This window comes from Oratosquilla oratoria, chromosome 39 (assembly GCF_046742065.1).
Source record: "Oratosquilla oratoria isolate Oo_2021 chromosome 39, ASM4674206v1, whole genome shotgun sequence".
NCBI lineage: Eukaryota > Metazoa > Arthropoda > Malacostraca > Stomatopoda > Squillidae > Oratosquilla > Oratosquilla oratoria.
The window spans coordinates 44853958-44875569 of record NC_134815.1 but is presented as its reverse complement, the minus strand read 5'-3'; the positions used below and the strand labels follow the sequence as shown (position 1 = coordinate 44875569).

Below are 21612 nucleotides of genomic sequence, written 5' to 3'. Positions count from 1 at the left end.
TAAAACCCCTAGTTGTGATGACTGGGCTAGGCCGAAAGCCCATATAATGGAGCTGTCGTCCTCCCCACAATCATACCGTTTCAGTACATTTAGGTAATTAGTTTACTCTCCTTGCACAAGCTTATGTGTGCCCTTTTAGGTTTAGGTCCCTCTGTCACTTGGGTGCTTAGACACTGTCACTAATAGACAGCAGGCACAGTCTGCAACACAAACACACTCAGACACAAGCATGCAGATGACACTTGACTCTTTTTAAATTACATATCAGAAACAATTTTTACATATTTTTACATTTTACATTCTAAGATAAGAGGGAGGGTGGAGGGGTGTGGAGTGTATCCAGGGATGGAATGGGTGGGAATGATTTTATGCCTTTTCCTTTTTGGCTACCTCCCTTGTAAGGGGGAAAAAACCTTGGTATTTGTATGTATGTATCATTAAAATACTAAATACTTAGAAACACAAAACAGTAAAACAGAAAAAAAAAATGTGCAGCACTTGAACAACAACTGGTACTCCTAACTATCCAGCGGTCCATGTTAGATTCCCAAGGTTGAAATCATTTCAGCATCGCTGCACTGCGAATTGGCACTCCAACTCTTGTGGGCAGGGAGATGGGTGTATGTGTGTGTTATTCACCATGGTCTTGGACCATGTGTTGGACTCGTGATTGACAACTATTTCCCTCTGGGAAGAGAGCTCAGAGCTCATATGACCAATCTGTGGGTAATGCTGTGACCTTACACGCACACACACACCCAACTCCCTGCGCACAAGAGTTGGATTAACAACCTGCAAAGCAGAGATACTGAAATTATATCAGCCTTAGGTGGGATTTGAACCCAGGCTGCCATAGTGTGTGTGTATTTACCTAGTTGTATCTTATGGGAAGGGAGCTATGCTCGTGGGGTCTCGCCTTTGTATCTTGCATTGTCTAGTTTGCTCTTAAATTTGTGTATGGTTTTTGCACAGACTATTGTTTCATCCAGTTTGTTCCAAGTGTCCACCACTCTGTGTGGAAAACTCTTTTTCCTCATATCTCTCCTATAACTATCCTTTATGAGTCCTTTTCCATGTCCTCTTATGTTTCTCTTGTCCCAATTTAGTAAATCTTCTCTATCAAGTATTTCTGTGCCTTTCATGATTCTATAGATGGTCAGCAGGTCGCCTCTCTTCTTTGTTCCAAAATAGGTGATTTCAATTTAGCCAGTCTCTCTTCATATGACAAGATGGTCAGCAGGTCGCCTCTCTCTCTTCTTTGTTCCAAAGTAGGTGATTTCAGTTTAGCCAGTCTCTCTTCATATGACAAGTTTGAAAGTGCTGGGGCCATTTTCATGGTTGCTCTCTGTATTCTTTTAATTTTCTTTATATTCTTTTTGGTACTGGGTGACCATAATGTTGCAGCATATTCCAGTCTAGGCCTTATTAATGTGACTAACATTTTTCTAATAATTTCTTCATTCAAATAGGTAAATGTCACTTTTATTGATCTTTGTGAGTTATAGGATTCTCTGACAATTTTGTTTATTTGTTTATCAGAGGACATGTCATTTCAGATAATTACTCCCAGGTCTTTTTCAGATCCCACTTTATTTACCTCTTTAGTTCCAATTGTATATTATCCTGATATTCTTTCTTTACTTTTTCTGAACTCCATTATGCTACATTTCTTAATATTGAAGTCCATTTCCCACTTCTGACTCCATTTCCAAACCTTGTTCAGGTCTCTCTGCAGTGATTCAGAATCTGTTTCGGTTTTTACTTTCCTCAACAATTTAGCATCATCTGCAAAGAAGCTCATGTAACATTCCACATCATCATCCATGTCATTAACATAAATAGCAAACATTATTGGAGCCAATACAGATCCTTGGGGGACTCCACTAATCACCTCCTTCCAACCTGAATACTTTCCTCCGAGTACTACTCTCATTTTTCTATCACTCAGGAAATCTTCCATCCAGTTTAGTAGGTTGCCTTGTATCCCTCCTATGTTTTCCAATTTTCTAAATAATTTTTTGTGTGGTACTTTGTTGAAGGCTTTCTGTAAGTCTAGAAAAGCACAATCAGCCCATCCATCCATTTCTTGTATTATATCACTTAAACCAATTAGGTATTCAAGAAGATTTAGATAAATTACAGCAATGGTCTGAAAAGTGGCTAATGAAATTTAACACAAGTAAATGCAAGATAATGCATATAGGTAAAAATGACAGTAAGTATGATTACAAGTTATTTGGAAATTCGTTAACAAAAGTGAATAGTGAAAAGGATCTAGGAGTAATTATCAGTAACAATCTCAAATCATGTAAGCAGTGGATTTCAGCCTCTGAGAAAGCAAATAATATTCTAGGACTGATTGTGCAATCTTTTCACTTCAAAAGTCCATCACTCATAAACAAGCTACAGTCGTACCTCGGTACTCGACCGCCTCTATACTCGACCAAATCGGTGCTCGACCAAAAAATTCGAGTAGAAAATGCATCGGACCTCGAACAGATTTTCGGTACTCGACTAGCTCGAACAGCGGGTAAGCGTCAGTTCGACTCAGACCGCCAGCGGAGTAAGACGTACGCAGTTTGTTCGAGTATTTCTTCCCAGATTTAAACTTTTTCGTGTTGCTCTAGCCCTTAATAATGGGTCCAAAGAAAGACAGTGATAAGGGGAAAATTGGTTTCGGTGTTCGAACAAATCGGTGCTCGACCACCACCTCAGAACGGATTATGGTCGAGTACCGAGGTACGACTGTATATAAATTGTTAGTTCGTCCACATTTGGAATATACTGTTTCCGTATGGTCACCGGATCTCACTAAATACATTAACAGATTGGAAAAAGTACAATGGCGAGCCACAAAACTGATTCCAAATATAACAAATAAATCATACAAAAATTGACTAAAATGTATGAATCTGCTTTTCCTAAAAAAGCATAGACTCAGAGGTGACTCGATACATGTCTTTAAGATTCTAAAGGGAATTGATAACATCAAAAGTGACAAAATTTTCACACTGAATGAGAATCCGACAAGAAACAATGATCTCAAATTGTCAGGGAATAGATTTAATTTGGAATTGGGTAGAAACAGCTGCACCAACCATGTAGTTAATGAATGGAATAAACTTCCTGCAGAGGCAGTGCAATGTAGTTCAGTTCGAAGCTTTAAGAATCATTTAGATAAGCACTTAAGCAAGATGCTGTAATGACTGTCATTTATTTTATATTATTTGTTTATTTGTTTTGGTATCATTTGTCTGTTTGCTTATTATTATTTGCTTGATTCTCATTTATTAGTTACATGTGAATTTATTATTATTTACCTGTTTGTTTATTATTTGACTATACCTATGCATATTTTTTATTTATTATTATTTACTTTATTATAGTTTTTATTTATTCATTTATATATTTATTTATCATTATCATATATATTTCTTTTGCATCCGACCTTGATATGGACCAAAAGGTCTCTTGTCAGCATTCTCTGCCTTTGTAATTCTTTGTAATATCTATTAGTCTCGAGTAAAAAACAGTTAAGATTTGTGGTACATTATCTTTCCTGTCTGAATCCAAATTGTCTCGAGTTTATTATATTGTTTTTTTTTTCAGGTGTTTTACCCATCTATTCTTGATAATCTTCTCACAAATTTTGGCTACAGTGCTTGTTAGGGAGACTGGTCTGTAATTAGTTGGTTCTTCCTTGTTTCCTCCTTTATATATTGGTACAATGTTGGCATTTTTCCAGTCCTTTGGTATTTTTCCTTCTTTGAGTGAGCATCTTATGTTGTATATTTTGTCCATTAGTTCTTCTTTGCATTCTTTTAGTATCCAGCTTGCAATTCCTTCTGGGTCATACAATTTCCTAACATCAAGGTTCATTAATTGCTCCATTATTTTTTTTGGTGTTATTATTATTTCCTTCATGGGGGGAGATCCCACTTTGCTTCCTTCATCCCAATGCTGTACTTTTCTCTAGTGAAAACCGACTTGAAGTGATTGTTCATGACTTTGGCCATTTCTAGATCTTCTGTGTATTCTGTATTTCTTTGGCATAGTTTCACCATTTCCTGTTTGTTTTTAAGTTTACCATTCACATATCTATAGAATAGTTTGGGTTGATCCTTCCATTTCTCTATGATGTCTTTTTCATAATTTCTTTTTTCCTCTCTGTGCATTTTTACATATTCATTTATATAGTTTATATATATTTGCATTTGTCCTTTATTTTTTTATTTTCTATTTTTTTTTTTACCTTTTCTCCATCTTTTCCAATCTTTATCTCTTTTGTCTTTTGCCTCACAGCATCTTCTATTGAACCAGCATTTAACATACACCCACTCTTGTTTCTGTTTTGGTACATACCTATTCACTCTTCATTATAGATTTCTATCAAGATTACCCATTTCTCCTCCACTTTTGTCTCTTCAATGTAAAAATTTTCCCAATTTGCAATTTGAAAGAATTTCTTTAGTTTTCCAAAGTCTGTTTTGTTGTACATCAATCTTCCTTTTCTGTACTTTTCATTTTTCTCCATATATATTTCTTCCTTTAGTTTAGCCTCTATTTGTATGTGGTTATTCTTTCCAAATGGTGATTTGTATTCAATTTTATCTACAATTTCAGATTCTGTTGTAACTATTAAATCCAGTCTCGCGGTTCTTCATTGCTTCTGTATCTAGTATTTTCATTGACCCATTGTGTCATTGTATGTTCCATGGTCATATCCAATAATACATTTCCCCATGGGTCCTCTCTGCCCTTCACTGTCATCTCCTCCCAACAGATTTCTTTGCTGTTAAAATCCCCCATAAGTACCAGGTTACCTTCGTCCTTTAGTATCTCATTTAATGAATGCCTCGTATCTTCTAACATTTTTGAATGCTCATTCTCTTCCCAAGAGCCCATTTTTGGGGGCATAAAAGTCACCACAAACTTTCTACTTTTTATGTCTGTCTTCAACCTTTATCATGATCATTTCTACATTGTTTTTACCCTCATAAACCTTCATCCCATTCAAGTATTTCTTGGCCAAGAATATGATTCCTCCTTCCTGTTTCTTATTTCTGTTTTTAATACAATAACTGTATAACCCATGCCCAACACTATTAGGTTGTATTAGACCCCATAATTTTGTCCCCACAATTCCCATTATGTCTGTTTTTTCATCTGACAGGTAATCATTTAGTTCATTCAATCTTGAGATTAATCTGTCAATGTTAGTATAGGCAACTCTATTGTACCATTTTCTCAGCCTCATGTCTATGACCCCTCAGTAGAAATCTTTGCTTTTGGTCTCTGTTCTCTCTCTTTTTTTTTTTTTTTTTTTTTTTTCTTTTTTTTTTTTGTCTTGAAACACACTTTTCCACTCCTTATCAATTTTTGTCAAATTTTTCCATTTCTCCTCTACTGTTGTTTCCTCCTAGTATATCCTTTCCCAGTCTGCTTTTTGGAAATATTCTCTGATTTAGTTCCAGTTCAACTAATATGTGGTCACTTTTGATTATTTGTGACTTATATTCAATCTTGTCCACCATTTCAGGTTCTGATGTGATTATTAGGTCCAGTCTCGATGGTTTTTCCTCATTTCTATACCTAGTATTCTCTTGTATCCATTGTGTCATTGTATGTTCTACAATCATATCAAGTAGTACATTTCCTCATAGGTCGTCTCCACCCTTCACTGTCATCTCTTCCCAGCAGATTTCTTTACAATTAAAGTCACCCATTATAACTATTCTTCCTCCATCTTCCATTATCTTATTTAGTGTTATCCTTGTGTCTTCTAACATATACTTGTGTTCTCTCTCTTTCCACAAAGGCATTTTAGGAGGCACATAATTTACCACAAACTTCCTGCTCTTCTTGTCCCTGTCCTCTATTCCCATCATAATCATCTCTACTCTATTCTTTCCATATATAACATTCCTCACATTTATATCCTTCTTCATCAGGAACATAACTCCACCACCTTGTTTTACTTCTCTCTTTCTAATCCAGTAATTATATGCACCATGTCCTACACTGTTGGGTGGTAATGGACCTTTCAATTTTGTCTCTACAATCCCCATTATGTCTAGTTCTTTTTCCTTCAGGTAATCATTCAGTTCGTTCAAGCCTGTTATTTAGCCATCTATATTTGTGAAAGACACATTTAATTTTCTCTTACCTCCATCTTGTTTTCTGTTTCCCTTGTGTTTTTCTCTGCTATGAATCATTTTCTCACTTTCATATCCACTACTCTCCAATGGAATTTCTCTTTGTCTGAATCTGTTCTGTTCTCATTTTTTACCTTAGCTTCAATTTTTTTTCTCCTCTCTTTCCTCTTTATTCATCTCTCTTTTTTTCCATACCTGCTTATACTGATCACTTTTTGCTAGTGTCCCTGTTTTTTATAAGACATTATCTGCTGTCAATTATGACCTGAATTTAACCTTAATTGGTCTGGTCTTGTCTATACTGTATTTCCCCAGCCTACAAAATTTCTTCAATTTCTTTCAATTTCTTGTTCACCTTCATGAAATATTTTAATACCTTGTTTACTTTTTCTTTCTCATCCTTTACTCTTGTAGTCCTATTTGGATTATGTTTCTCTTCCATTCGTAATATAATTATACGTTTCTTTTTATCTGCTAAGTCTCTTACTATATTCTCCTTCTCTCTTATCACTATAATTGTGTCCTGAGTGTGTTCCTTCATCTGTTGTCTCACTATATCTCTAAATTAAATTTTGTTATCCTCCTGGACTTTTTTCCAACCACTTACCTTTTGCTATGGACTCTTTATTCTCTTTATTTTTCTTCTTTAATTCCTCATTCTCCCCCTTTACTTCTCTTAACTGTCTTTTTAATTTTTCTACTTCTTTAGTTAGGTTTGGTTCTCCTTCTTTAGTTCCTCCAATTTATCAACTCTTTGTGTAATTGCTGTGAGTTGGCTAAACCAAACCTCCCATGATTCCTTCATTTTTATTAGTTTTTCTTGTAGACTTGCTAATCGGGGGAGGTTATCATCTCCCTCATTAAATCCATAGAACTATTTATCTGTACTTTCCATTGAGCTGCTCTTATCCATATTTCTACTTTTAATTCCCTTGTTCGGCATCAGCTGTGTCATCTGCACATCATTTGTTGTTTACACTCCTGGCATTTGAGGCATGTTCATCTCCTTCCTCATTTCCTTCCATTTTCTTCAATAATGCCTCCCCTTTGCCTTTTTTTACCTACCCACTACACCATGAGCTTTCCCCTTCCCTACTAATACAACACAGGATCTCTCTCATCGCTGAAATCCACAAAAGTTGCATTTTTTCAGAGTTCCATTCTTTACCGTCAATCCGACAATGTGTGTGTGTGTGTGAGAGAGGAAGAGAGAGAGAGGTCACAGTATTACCCATAGATTGGGCATATATGAACTCTGAGGTATCCAGGAGGGTAATAGCTGTTGAACACCAACACATTATCCAAGAAAATGGTGAATAACAAACTTGAGCGAAGAATGGAAACAAAGGAATGTCAACATTTGAGCATGGCTCTGGCGCAAAATTATAATTGGGAATCATACCCAATGTGTACCAGTCAGTGGGTAGGAATTCATAGGCATTGTAATTGCAATATCATCATAAATAGAATAATCAGTTTTGAAGAACTAGTAATTTAGCATTGTCTCTTGTTAGCTAACAATCAGTAATTCACAAAAATTCTATATCATGTTACATCCAAATGTTTGTGTTATAGTATGAAAATTTCTTTCATGATTCTTGTCATTAAGAAGAATCGACGAGGTTTCTGATCAGTACAAAATATTAAGTCACTGCTTATGTTAGAAATATGTTTGCCTCTGTTAAGTGTGTATGTATTACCTATGTTGCAATCAGGGTCAAGAGTGTAGAGTTAATAGTTTCCCATCCTACTGAATCCTTTACCTAGAAAATTGTGAGACAAGTTTTTTCTTAGCCCAAGTACAGTAGGATTCTATGTATTAACTTAGTAATTTAGTGTAGCTTTATTCATGAAAATACTTTTGCAATTTGGAGTGGAATGATAGTTTGTGTTTTGTAGCCATGCATACAAATGTTTTTTATGTATAATCAATATTAGCTCATTTTATGTTGCAGATTCCATGATTCTTCTTGGTTCCATCCAGCGATCAGAATTGATTACTATTCTGGAGGAACACCTTGGCAAAGACCGCCGCCTCAGGGTTATCAACAAATGGAAATTTGCTGCTCAAAAGTAAGTTACCATTTTCTTATTCATTTTATTTACACATCTCTTTTTACCAAAAGCTTTTTTATCAGTTATATGCAATTAATATTTTAGGGAGTGTGGTGATACTGCTACAGACCAGAGTTAATGCTGCATTATTTTGTATTTAAAAACTAATCTCTACTAAAAGAGGAATGTTGACCCACTTTTTAAACTTTTACTATCCCTCTTTACTTTTGTCCTTAACATTCATCTTTACCACCCCTAGGACTACACCTTTTCCCTGTATTCCTGTGTGTGGGGAGGCAATAGCAGTTCCAGTATTTTTAGTTTCTACTCATATGGTTTATCTGCCAGGCTGGGAACCAGTTTGTTTGTTGCACTTTGTATTCTTGCAGTCTTGCTTTATCATTCACTTTATTGTGGGATCATACCACTGTGTGTATGTATTACTTAGTTGTATTTTACAGGAAAAGAGCTATGCTCATAATGACCCACTTTTGTATCTTTCCGCATCCAGTTTGTTCTTAAAATCTTGTACAGTTTTAGCACTCACTGTTTCCTCATTCAGTTTGTTCCAGATATCTATCACTCTGTGTGGGAAGCTATTCTTTTTCAGATCTCTTCTGTAACTGTCCTTCTTAAGTTTCTTCTCATGTCCTCTTGTTTTTTTGTTTGTTTGTTTTTTCTGTCCCACTTTTGTAAGTTGTCTCTATCAAGAATTTCCATCCCTTTCATAATTCTGTAGATGGTTAGCAAATCACCTCTTTCTCTTCTTTGTTCCAGGGTTGGTAGATTTAGTTTATCCAATCTTTGTTCATATGTCAAATTAGAGAGTGTTGGTGCCATCTTTGTCATTGCTCTTTGAATTCTTTCTGGTTTATTCTTTTTTTAGAACTAGGTGTCCATAGTGTCACAGCCTATTCCAATTTTGGTCTTATCAATGTAACTAATATTTTCTTTACCATTTCTTCATCCATGTAGCCAAAGGCCACTTTCATTGATCTTAATAAGTTAATAATTTCTCCGACTAATTTGTTGACATGTTTGTATGGTGTCATATCATTAGAGATAGTCACTCCTAGGTCCCTTTGCGAGTTGACTTTTTTAACTTCCTTAGTACCAATTTTATATTGACTCAATATTCTATTTTTGCTTTTTCCAAATTGCATTATACTGTACTACATTTCCTAATATTAAAGATCACTTCACACTTCTGACTCCATTCCCAGACTTTGTCCAGGTCTTCTTGAAGTGATTTGCAGTCTTCCTCTGTACTTACTCTCTTTAGTAGTTTTGCATCATCTGCAAAGAAGTTCATATAACATTCCACACCTTCATCCATGTCATTTATATAAATGGTAAACATTAACAGAGCCAGTACAGAGCCTTGTGGGACTCCACATATCATATCTTCCCAATTTGAGTTCTTGTCTCTAAATACCACCCTCATTTTTCTCCTGTTCAAGAAATCTTTCATCAATTCCAATAACTTTCCTTGTATTCAACCTATTATTTCAATTTTTCTTAGTAGCTTTTTATGTGATACTTTGTCAAAAGCCTTTTGTAAGTCCAAGAAAGCACAATTTGCCCATCTGTCTCTTGTATTATTTCTGTCAATCTTGAGTAAAAGCATATTAAGTTTGTGGTAAATGCACTTCCACTTCTAAAACCAAATTGTTTAGGATTTAGTATTTTGTTCTCTTTCAAGTGTTTAATCCATTTATTCCTAATAACTTTATTTGCATATTTTTGCTACTGTGCTTGTAAGGGATACTGGTCTATAGTTTGTTGGATTTTCTTTGTCTCCATTGCATATTTATACAATATTTGCATTTTTCCAATATTGTGGTACTTTTCCTTCTTTGAGTGAGAAATCAATTATCTTGTGCATTTTGTCCATTAGTTTATCTATACACTCTTTCAATATTCAATTTGGAATTCCATCCAGCCCGTGTGACTTTCTGGCATCAAGGTTTTTTATTTGGTCCCTTATTTCTTTCTGTGTTACCATTATTTCTCATTTTAGGTAATCCTCGCTGTCCTTCCTCCCAAATTTGTGGGCTTTCAATTGTAAATACAGACCTAAAATGCCTGATCATAACTTCAGCCATTGTATTTACCTGGGTAGTTGTATTTTGCAGGAAAAGAGCTATGCTTGTAGTGACCAGCCAATGTATCTTTCCGCATCCAGTTTTTTCTTAAAGTCATGTATAGTTTTAGCACTCACTGTTTCCTCATTCAGTTTGTTCCAGATATCTATCACTCTGTGTGGAAAGCTATTCTTTTTCAGATCTCTTCTGTAACTGTCCTTCTTAAGTTTCTTCTCGTGTCCTCTTGTATTTCTTCTGTCCCATTTTAGTAGGTCATCCCTATCAAGAATTTCCATCCCTTTCATAATTCTGTAGATAGTGTAGATGTGTGTGTTTACCTAATTGTAGTATACAGGAAAAGAGCAACACTCATTGGGTTCTGTCTCCTATTCTCTAATTTTCTAACATACCTTGACACAAATTCAATTCCTTCATCCATGTCGTTTATATAAACAGCAAACATTATCAGAGCAACACGGAGCCTTTGGGGACTCCATTTTATCATGTTTACTCAATTTAAGTTCTTTTCTGTAAGTACCACTCATTTTTCTTCTGTTCAAGAAGTCTTTCATCCATTCCAATAATTTTCCCTGTATTCCACCTATTGTTTCAATTTTTCTTAGTAGCTTTTTGTGTAGTACTTTGTCAAAAGCCTTTTGTAAGTCCAGGAAGGCACAGTCTGCCCAGCCATCTCTTGTATTATATCTACCAATCATGAGTAAAAGTATATAGTTTGTAGTACATGATCTTCCACTTCTAAATACAAATTGGTAGGGGCTTAGTATTTTTTTCTCTTCCAAGTGTTTAGTCCATTTATTTAAAAAAACTCTTTCGCATATTTTTTCAATTGTGCTTGTAAGGAATACCGGTCTAAAGTTTGTTAGATTTTCTTTATCTCCTCCCATATATATTGGTACAGTATTTGCATTTTTCCTTCTTTGAGTGAGAAGTCAATTATCTTGTGTATTTTATCTGTGAGTTCATCTATGCATTCTTTTAATATCCAGTTCGCTATTCCGTCTGGCCCATGTGACTTTCTGACATCAAGTTTCTTTATTTGGTCCCTTATTTCTTTCTGTGTCACCGTTATTTCTTTCATTTTGGGGGATCCTTCTTGGTGACCATCATCCCACATTTGTGAGCTTTCAACTGTAAATACAGACTTAAAGTGTCTGGTCATTACTTCAGCCATTTCTACATCTTCTGTGTATTCTTTATTTCCTTCACGCAGTTTCACTATTTCATGTTTGTCTTTTAGTTTATCATTTACATATCTGTAAAATAGTTTAGGTTGATCTTTGCATTTTGCTATTATATCTTTTTCATAGTTTCTTTTTTCCTCTCTGCGTATGTCTACGTATTCATTTCTCAGTTTGATGTATGTTTGCCATTTAGTCACTTTTTTGTCTCTTTTCCATCTTTTCCAAGCTTTGTCTCTTCTATCTTTAGCATCGCTACACTTTTTATTATACCAGCACTTTATGTACACCCTTTTCTGTTTCTGCTTAGGCACATGTTTATCTGTACCCTCCTTATATATTTCTTTAAAAATTACCATTTTTCTTCCATCTTTGTTTCATCATTTGCAAATTTTTCCCAACAGGCATTTTGAAAAATAATTCTAAGTTTTACAAAGTCAGTTTTGTTGTAAATCAATCTTCCTTCTCTATGTTTCTCATTCCTTCTCACAACATTTTGGTTCCTTAAGCTCGATCTCTATTAGTATGTGGTCATTCTTTCCAATTTGTGTCTTTTAGTTTATTTCTTCCACAATTTCAGGCTCAGAGGTGAATATCAAGTCTAGTCTCAATGGTTCTTCAGTTTGTCTTTAGTGTTTTCTTTGACCCATTGAGTCAATGTGTAAACAATGGTCATATCCAGTAGGACGTTGCCCCAGTGTTCCTCTCCACCTCCCAATGTCAATTCTTCCCAATTTATTTCCTTTGCATTAAAGTCACCCATAATTACTATGCTTTCTCCATATTTCAGTGTCTCGGTTAATTCATTCTTTGTGTCTTCCAGTAATTTTGAATGTTCGTTGTCAGGCCAAGTCTTGTTTTTTTTGGGCACATACACAACTATGAACTTTCTACTTTTCATACTGCTATTTTTTACTTTAATTATGATCAATTCCACATTATCCTTTCCTTCTGTTGCCTTTACATTTAGGTCCTTTCTAGTCAATAGCATGACTCCTCCCCCCTGTTTGCCCATTCTATTTTCCACCAAAGGTTGTATATATCTTGTCCCACCATACTTGATTGTATAGGACCTTTTAGTTTTGTCTCCACAATTCCCATTATGTCTGGTTTCTCTATTGACAAATAGTCATTTAATTAATTTATTCCAGAAATCATACCATCCATGTTTGTATATGCCACTTTTAATTTTTTCTTTTCTTCTCTTTTTTGGTTTATGTTTCCATTTTTCTGATGTACCATTTTCTCAGTCTCAGATCCAGCACTCTCCAAAAAAAAAAAAAAAATCAGTCTGTGTTATTTTCTCATTTTTTCCTTGGCTTCACTCCTCAGTACCCTATTTTTCTCTATTTCTTAGTCATTCCTTTCCTTTTTTATCCACACATTTTTGTATTTTTCACTGTTTGCTAGTTGTACCAGTTTTGATAGTATTTCTTCTGCTATCATTTGAGTTCTTAGTTTGATTTTCATTGGTCTGTAGTTTTTTCTTTTGAGTATGTACCCATCCTATGCACATCATCGATTTCCTTTTCCCGTCTTCATATCTCGTTTTATGTAGACTGTTTTTAAATTCGTGCATTGTTTTCACACACACCACATTCTCATCTAACTTGTTCCAAACGTCTATTACCCTGTGGGGAAAGCTTTTCTATTTTAGGTTTCTTCTACAACTATCTTTCTTGATTTTCTTTCCATGTCCTCTTGTATCTCTAACATCCCATTTTATTATGTCCTCTCTATCAATAGTTTCTATGCCTTTCATGATTCTATAAATAGTTATCAAGTCTCCTCTCTCTCTTCATTGCTCTAATGGCTGTAGCTCAATTTTTGCAAGTCTCTCTTCATATGATTGTTCTGAGAGTGTTGGTGCCAATTTCATTATTGCTCTTTGTATTCTTTCAAGTTTTGTTATCCTTTTTTTTGTACTTGGTGACCATGTTGTTGCTGCATACTCCAATCATGGTCTTATCAAAGTGACCAGTATTTTCTTCACCATTTCTTCATCCAGGTATGTAAATGCCACTTTGATTTTTCATATTAAATTATAAGTTTCTCCAAAAACTTTGTTTATATGTTTCTCAGGGGACATATCATTCATAATAATGGCTCCCAGGTCCTTCTCATTTTCTACTTTTTTAATTTCTTCTCCCACTTTATATGATCACATTATTCTTTTTTTGCTTCTTCCAAATTCCATTATACTACGCTTCTTAATATTGAATTTCATCTCCCACTTCCTACTCCACTCCCATACTTTATTGAGATCACTCTGTAGCGACTCTCTTCCACAGTGTTCACTTTTTTAATCAATTTTGTATCGTCCGCAGAAAAGCTCGTATAACTTTCAATTCCTTCATCCATATCATTAATATCTATAGCAAACATTATTGGTGCTAGAACTGTTCCTTGTGGAACTCCACCAAACACTTCATCCCAATTAGAGTGTTTGTCTCTTATCACCACTCTCATTTTTCTTTCATGCAAGAAGTCTTCCATCCACTTCAGCAGTTTGCCCTGTATTCCTCCTGCAGTTTCTAATTTCTTTGGCAATTTCTTATGTGGCACCTTATCAAAAGCTTTTTTCAGGTCTAGAAATGCACAATCAGCCCATCCATCTCTTTCTTGTATTACATCTATTAGCCTTGAATAGAAACGCATTAAGTTTGTGATGCATGATCATCCTTGTCCAAATCCAAATTGCCTCGGATTTAGTACGTTGTTTTTTTCCAAATGCCTTACCCATCTAATTTTGATCATTCTTTCACAAATTTTAGCTGTCATACTTGTAAGAGAGACAGGTCTATAGTTAGTAGGGTCTTCCTTGTTTCCCCCTATATATATTAGTACTATATTTACTCTTTTCCAATCTCTTGTAACTTTTCCTTCTTTCAATGAACTGCTTATTAGACTATGTATTTTGTCTGTTAGTTCATTCCTGCATTCTCTCAAAATCCAGTTTGCCATTTCATCTGGTCCATGCAATTTTCTGACATCGAAATTACTCAAGTGATTCATTATTTCTTTCCTTATTACTTCTATCTCTTTCATAGGGGGGACTTTCTCCTCCCACTTGATATCTCTAGGTTGTATGTTCTCCCTCGTAAACACCGATTTAAAATGCTTGTTCATAATTTCTGCCATTTCTATTTCCTGTGTATTCAACTCCTCCTTGTCGTAGTTTCTCTAATTCTTGTTTGTTTTTCAGTTTGTTGTTTACAAATCTGTAAAATAGTTTTGGTTGATCTTTACATTTTTCTATGACATCTTTTTCGTATTTACTCCTTTCTGCTTTTCACACTTGTACATATTCATTTCTATAACCAGTATATATTTTCTGTTTTTTAGGTCTTTTGTCTTCCATTTTATCCAAGCTATATCCCTTTTGTCTTTTAACTCCCTACATCTTTTGTTGTACCAACACTTTTCATATCCATTTTCTTGTTTTTGTCTTGGAACATGCTTTTCCACTCCTTTATAAATTTTTGTCAAAATATTCCATTTCTCTTCTATTGTTTCCTCCTTGTGTATCCTTTCCCAGTCTGCTTTTTTGAAAGAATTCTCTTATTTTGTCAAAATTTGTTTTTCCATACATCAATCTTCCCTTTCTATATTCGTTTTTTTCCATGTATTTTTCCTCATTTAGTTCCAGTTCAACCAATATGTGGTCACTTTTAATTATTGGTATCTGATATTCAATCTTGTCCACTATTTCAGGTTCTGATGTGATTATTAGGTCCAGTCTCGATGTTTTTTTCTCATTCCTATACCTATTATTCTCTTGTATCCATTACATCATTGTATGTTCTATAATCATATCAAGTAGTACATTTCCCCATAGGTCGTCTCCACCCTTCACTGTCATCTCTTCCCAGCAGATTTCTTTACAATTAAAGTCACCCAATATAACTATTCTTCCTCCATCTTCCATTATCTTATTTAATGTTATCCTTGTGTCTTCTAACATATATTTGTGTTCTCTCTCTTTCCACAAAGGCATTTTAGGAGGCACATAATTTACCACAAACTTCCTGCTCTTCTTGTCCCTGTCCTCCACTTTCATCATAATCATCTCTATTCTATTCTTTCCATATGTGACATTCCTCACATTTATATCCTTCTTCATCAGGAACATTACTCCACCCCCTTGTTTTACCTCTGTTTCTAATCCAATAATTATATGCACCATGTCCTACACTGTTGGGTGGTAATGGACCTTTCAATTTTGTCTCTACAATTCCCATTATGTCTAGTTCTTTCTCCTTCAGGTAATCATTCAGTTCACGCCTGTTATTAAGGCATCTATATTTGTGAGACACTTTTAATTTTCTGCTACCTCCATCCTTTTTTCTGTTTCACCTCTGTTTTTCTCTGCTATGAACCATTTCCTCACTCTCATATCCTCTACTCTCCAATAGAATCTCTCTTTGTCTCTGTTCTGTTCTCGTTTTTTTCCTTAGCTTCCATTCTTTTTGCTTTCTCATCCTCTCTTTCCTCTTTATTCATCTCTCTTTTTATCCATACCTGTTTATATAGATCACTTTTTTGCTAGTTTCCATGCCTTTCATAATTCTGTAAATGGCCAACAGATCACCTCTTTCTCTTCTTTGTTACAGGGTTGGTAGTTCCAGTTTAGACAATCTTTGCTCATATATCAATTTTAAATGTGTTTGGACCATCTATGTCATTGCTATTTAGATTCTTTCTATTTTCTTTAGATTCTTTTTTGTACTGGGTGTCCATAGTGTCACTTCATACTCTAATCTTGGTCTTATCAGTGTGACTAATATTTTCTTTACCATTTATTCATTCAAATAATTAAAAGCCTTTATTGATCTTAACAAATTGTAGAATTCTCTGGCTATTTTGTTTATCTATTTGTCTGGGGACATGTCTTTGGTGATGATTACTCCTAGATGCTTTTCAGAACCAACATTCTTCACTTCCTTTGCACCGATTTTATATTGTCCTAATATTTTTTCCCCCTCCAAATTCCATTATACTACATTTCTTAATGTTGAGGTCCACTTCCCACTTCTGACTCCATTTCTAGACCTTGTTCAGATATCTGTAGTGATTCACAATCTTTTTCCATACTTTCTTTAGTAGTTTTGCATCATCTGCAAAGAAGTTCATGTAACATTCTACACTTTCATCCATGTCATTTACATATAGCAAACATCGGACCCAGTACTTAACCCTGTGGGACTCCACTTATCATTTCTTCCCAAGTAGAGTCTTTACCTCTGAGCACTACTCTCATTTTTCTTCCATGCAAGAAATCTTCCATACATTTCGATAATTTTCCTTGTATACCTCCTGTTGTTTTGAATTTTCTTAATATTTTTTGTGTGGTATTTTATGAAATGCTTTTTTGTAAGTCCAGAAAAGAACAGTCTGCCCACCTGTCCCTTTCTTGTCTCTATTAACCTTGAATAGAGACAGATCAAATTTGTGTCACATGACCTTCCATGTCTAAATCCAAATTGTCTCGGGTTTAGTATATTGTTCTCCAGATGTAGTCCATTTACTTTTGAAAACTTTCTCACAAATTTTGGCTATTGTATTTGTAAGGGAGACCGGTTTGTTGGGTCTTTCTTGTTTCCCCCTTTATATAATGGCATGACATTGGCATTATTCCAATCTTGTGGTACCTTTCCTTCTTTGAGTGAGCAATCTATTGTCTTACATATTTTGTCCATTAGTTCATCTATACATTCTTTTAGCATACATTTTGCATGTGCCTACAGCTATTTCTTTGGTTCTTTGGAGTGGAAAAGTATGGCTTTCATCATATTAAGGCTTTTAACCTATTAAACTCCGATGACAAGATTCTTGTCATTTGGTCAAATAAAACAAAAAATCATAAAACACCAAAATGTTTGATCAAACACCAGAAAAATATGACGTCTGTCCTCGCTTCCTGCGAGGACAGATGTAATATTTTTCTGGTGTTTGATCAAACATTTTGGTGTTTTATGATTTTTTGTTTTATTTGACCAAATGACAAGAATCTTGTCATCGGAGTTGAATGGGTTAAGAGACATTTAAAGATATGTTATTTAGTTATAAATCTGCTGTGATCTAAGAAATGCATTGGAAGGAAAAGAATTGTAGTTCTACCAATGCTATTTTGATGACTGTGAATAGCTGCAAAATCTTCAGGACCTCATCTTTTGGCCGAATGAATTTGTGAATTTGTCTAGCATAAATGAAAACAGTCTTTAAAAGGTTCCCAAAGGCAGAGGGGATTGATTAAGATGTAACTCCTTCAGGCTGTTTGTTCTTAGAACAAAGTTTAAAGAGCATCATAGAATCGAAGGCTTGATATTACTGATGAATCATCTTATGCTGTTTCGTACTTCAGATCATTCTCGGATAATTGGTAATAATTTTGTGGCTTATAAGATACTACAGTGCATAAGATGCACCCTAATTTAGAAGGTAAGAATGAGAAAAATAAGTTATGAATGCTTGATATTTACTCCACTGAAACCTAACTTTATCTTGAAATCCTCTCTAAAAACATGAGGAATTCATCACAGAGAAGGATTAAGCACAACATTTAAATGAAAATACATAATTATGGATATGTAGATAAGATCAGATTTGATGTAAGAGTACATTAAAAGAAGATGGACCTGACGGTCTGTGAACATCTTAGTTTGAAATCCTAATTTAGACAAGCTCATTATAAACACTAAATTTACAGTAATAGTAATGATGATAATGATGTTAATATGAATGATAATTATGATATTCCCTAGGTTGGCCCATTTGTTACCAATATATGCCAACCTAGGGCCAATGTTGTCCCACAAAATCATATTTGCAGTTTTATTATCATTATTATTGAAAATCCATGTGAACAAGTTGTATAGACACAGTAAAGGAAACATGGACTGGAGGTGAAGCTTTTATTCCTGACGTTTCGTCTAACGACTTTCTCAAAGGAATGAGCATACTAGATACATACAGAGTTTATAAACACGCCTTACGGCTCTAGGGGGTGTGCGAGCGTATAACGCTGTGTTCTGATTGGCCCGCTGAGACAGCCAATCACAAAGCGCTATATTCGCTGAGGATTTGGCCCAGGTGAAGCTCCCAGCCTTATTGTTGATATTCGGACGAGTGGTGATGTAAGCAGCTTCTATAGATTTTCTGGTCTTCTTATCCATACCAGAAAATCTATAGAAGCTGCTTACATCACCACTCGTCCGAATATCAACAATAAGGCTGGGAGCTTCACCTGGGCCAAATCCTCAGCGAATATAGTGCTTCGTGATTGGCTGTCTCAGCGGGCCAATCAGAACACAGCGTTATACGCTCGCACATCCCCTTGAGCCGTAAGGCGTGTTTATAAACCTTTGAGAAAGTCGTTAGACGAAGCGTCAGGAATAAAAGCTTCACCTCCAGTCCATGTTGCCTTTACCGTGTCTATACATTATTATTATTATTATTATTATTATTATTATTATTATTATTATTATTATCATTATTATCATTATTATTATTATTATTATTGCTATTATTATTATTATTATTATTATTATAATCATCATTATTATTAGTGTTATTATTGTTATTATTATTATTATTATTATTGTTGTTATTGTTGTTGCTGTTATTGTTATTATTGGTGTCCTTATCATTACTATACTGTATATACAGTGTTCAGGATCCAAGTTATATACAAATCCAACTTATGCTTACAAGGACATGTCTCAGTCATAATCTGAAGAACCTTTTCTGTAGCACTATGAATTATTTTTAAATTATACCTACATAATAGCAAAGGGCTCTTTTCCCCTGATAAAGGGGTGGCTGAGTATTAGCGTACATCCACCCTACACCCATCCCACACCCATCCAAAGAATCCATTCGTTGTCATTGTAAATCACATTCAATATTAATTCAAGAGGCAGTCCAGCTATTTGTGGAAACCTGATTATTTTCATGTTGATTATTCAGTCCTTAATTTCCTAATGTCCATTCATTATACAGTCCTTATTTTCCTCCTTCTTCTTCGCGTTTTTCTTTGTGTTCTTCTTTGCATTCTTCTTCGCGTTCATCTTCTTCGCGTTCATCTTCTTCGCGTTCTTCTTCCTCGCGTTCTTCTTCCTTGCGTTCTTCTTCGCGTTCTTCTTCGCATTCTACTTCGTGTTCTTTGCGTTCTTCTTCCTTGCGTTCTTCTTCGCGTTCTTCTTCGTTCTGGGGATCCCGTGTTGGGGTTCCGCCCCAAGGCCGAGGCCGAAGGAGAAAACAAGAGATTAGAGCGCGGAAAGCTGCGGCTGTAGCCCGCTGTTTGCGCAGCCAAGCCCCCGGCTTGTATATATACTGTATACATATATATATATATATATATATATATATATATATATATATATATATATATAGATATATATATATATATATATATATTTTTTATATATATATATTTTATATATATATTTGTTATATATATATATATATATATATATATATATATATATATATATATTTTTTTTTTACATAATTTTTTTTATAGGTTTATGATACTTTTTGTTTAGACATGCCTCACAGGGAGTTCCATATTCATGAAGATCCTTTAGTTGCTTTATTCAGATGATGTTCACTTATTCTATTCTGATGTTATGAACTTGCTCCTTCTGCAGTACATATTTGAATAATTTCAGTATTCTCCTATTAATTGATAGATATTCCTTTTTTATTCTTTAGAATTATAGATGAATGACTTTTAGTTATCTTCTAATGATCAGAAATTGAGGACCAACCCAACTCTTTTGTAATTGATATTGATGTTACATATACATGACAGTATACAGTGCTCCACCCACATTTTGTTTCATCTATCTTTTGGTTTAGTTTGATATACCTATTGTCTGAATATGTCCAAAGACAAGGCATTCATTATGACAACCTCAATGCATTGTTATATTCTTCCCCCTTTTATACCAAGTTGTTTTCTATGGTAATTCCATTCTCTCCCTAATCAGTAAGCTTCCAAGTGTTAGAAGAAGGAGTTCATGTGTAACCATTCGGTAGGTTTGAGCCACTGACTCCCTTGGTGTTAGACTTGTACTTTGTCTCTTTGGTGTTACAGATTTGTTTTTATGAATTGTATTTTGTCTGTGATGAACTAGTGGTTGGTGAGCTGGATGTTAATATAGCAGCCTGATGTATGATATAAAGATGTGACCAGATAATTCTGTTTATAGACCATATAGTTTTAGCCTCTTATGTAGAATAGACTAAGTAATGCTTATTGTTTACTGTTTCAACCTACATTATTTCATGTGTCATTTCTCATTAATATTTCATGTTTTCCTTTTATGTTTTATCCTTTGGAAATGTTTGATGGTTTTGCTTTGCATCAACTTTAGTGCTTAAATGTATCTTTTTTTAATGTACCATTTGCTGTTAAGCACAAAAAAAAATTATGTCATGGAATTTAATAGAAAATTGTTACTCACATGAAGGCGAGTAACTTAAACTACTGTCTGGTTCTTCAGGGCTATAGAAGCAGAGCAACTGAAAGAAGATGAAGCTAGAAGAATTGAGTCAGTTAAGGGTAAAACTGCCATCACATCTGCTCTCCTCTCCGCTGGGCTAACAGCCATCGCTGAAGCAGGAGGTGTTTCAGGAGGTAAGGTGGTTTATGTATTTTGTATAGATAGATTCTCACACATGTGCATGTTGGGAAGAGATGATAGTGAAAAGTGGAGAGGACCTTTTGGGAAATATACTACTAGATATGACTATTGAATACACAATGAAGAACTGTTGAGACTAGACTTAATATTTATGTCAGAGCCTGAAATTGTGGATAAAATGGAATACAATACACCAATTGGGAAGAGTGACCACATACTAATAGAGTTCGAACTAAAAGAAGAAATTGATTTGGGAATAAATGAGAAACACAGAAAAGGAAGACTAATGCACAACAAAACAGATTTTGAGAAACTCAAAAAGTGAAGTGGGAAAACTTAATTGAAGAAAGAAAGATGGAATATATTAAAAGAAATTTATAAAGAAGGAATAGATAAATAAGTACCAAAGCAGAAGCAGGAAAGAATGTACATTAAGTGCTGGTACAACAAAAAATGTAGTGAGGTAAAA

At 34.7% G+C, this 21612-nt stretch overlaps 1 protein-coding gene across 6 annotated transcripts in view; it reads left to right on the top strand.

Annotated features, from left to right (window-relative positions):
- ClC-a (chloride channel protein 2) overlaps positions 1-21612 on the top strand; it is a 343237-nt gene that overhangs the window by 257542 nt on the left and 64083 nt on the right. For 5 of the 6 annotated variants that reach the window (XM_076176794.1, XM_076176797.1, XM_076176796.1 and 2 more), the window contains 3 exons: positions 8111-8228; positions 20487-20531; positions 21003-21136. In XM_076176794.1, coding sequence (XP_076032909.1) covers positions 8111-8228; positions 20487-20531; positions 21003-21136 — 297 coding nt within the window. The remainder of the gene's footprint in view (positions 1-8110; positions 8229-20486; positions 20532-21002; positions 21137-21612) is intronic. The other variant, XM_076176795.1, reaches the window with a different exon arrangement.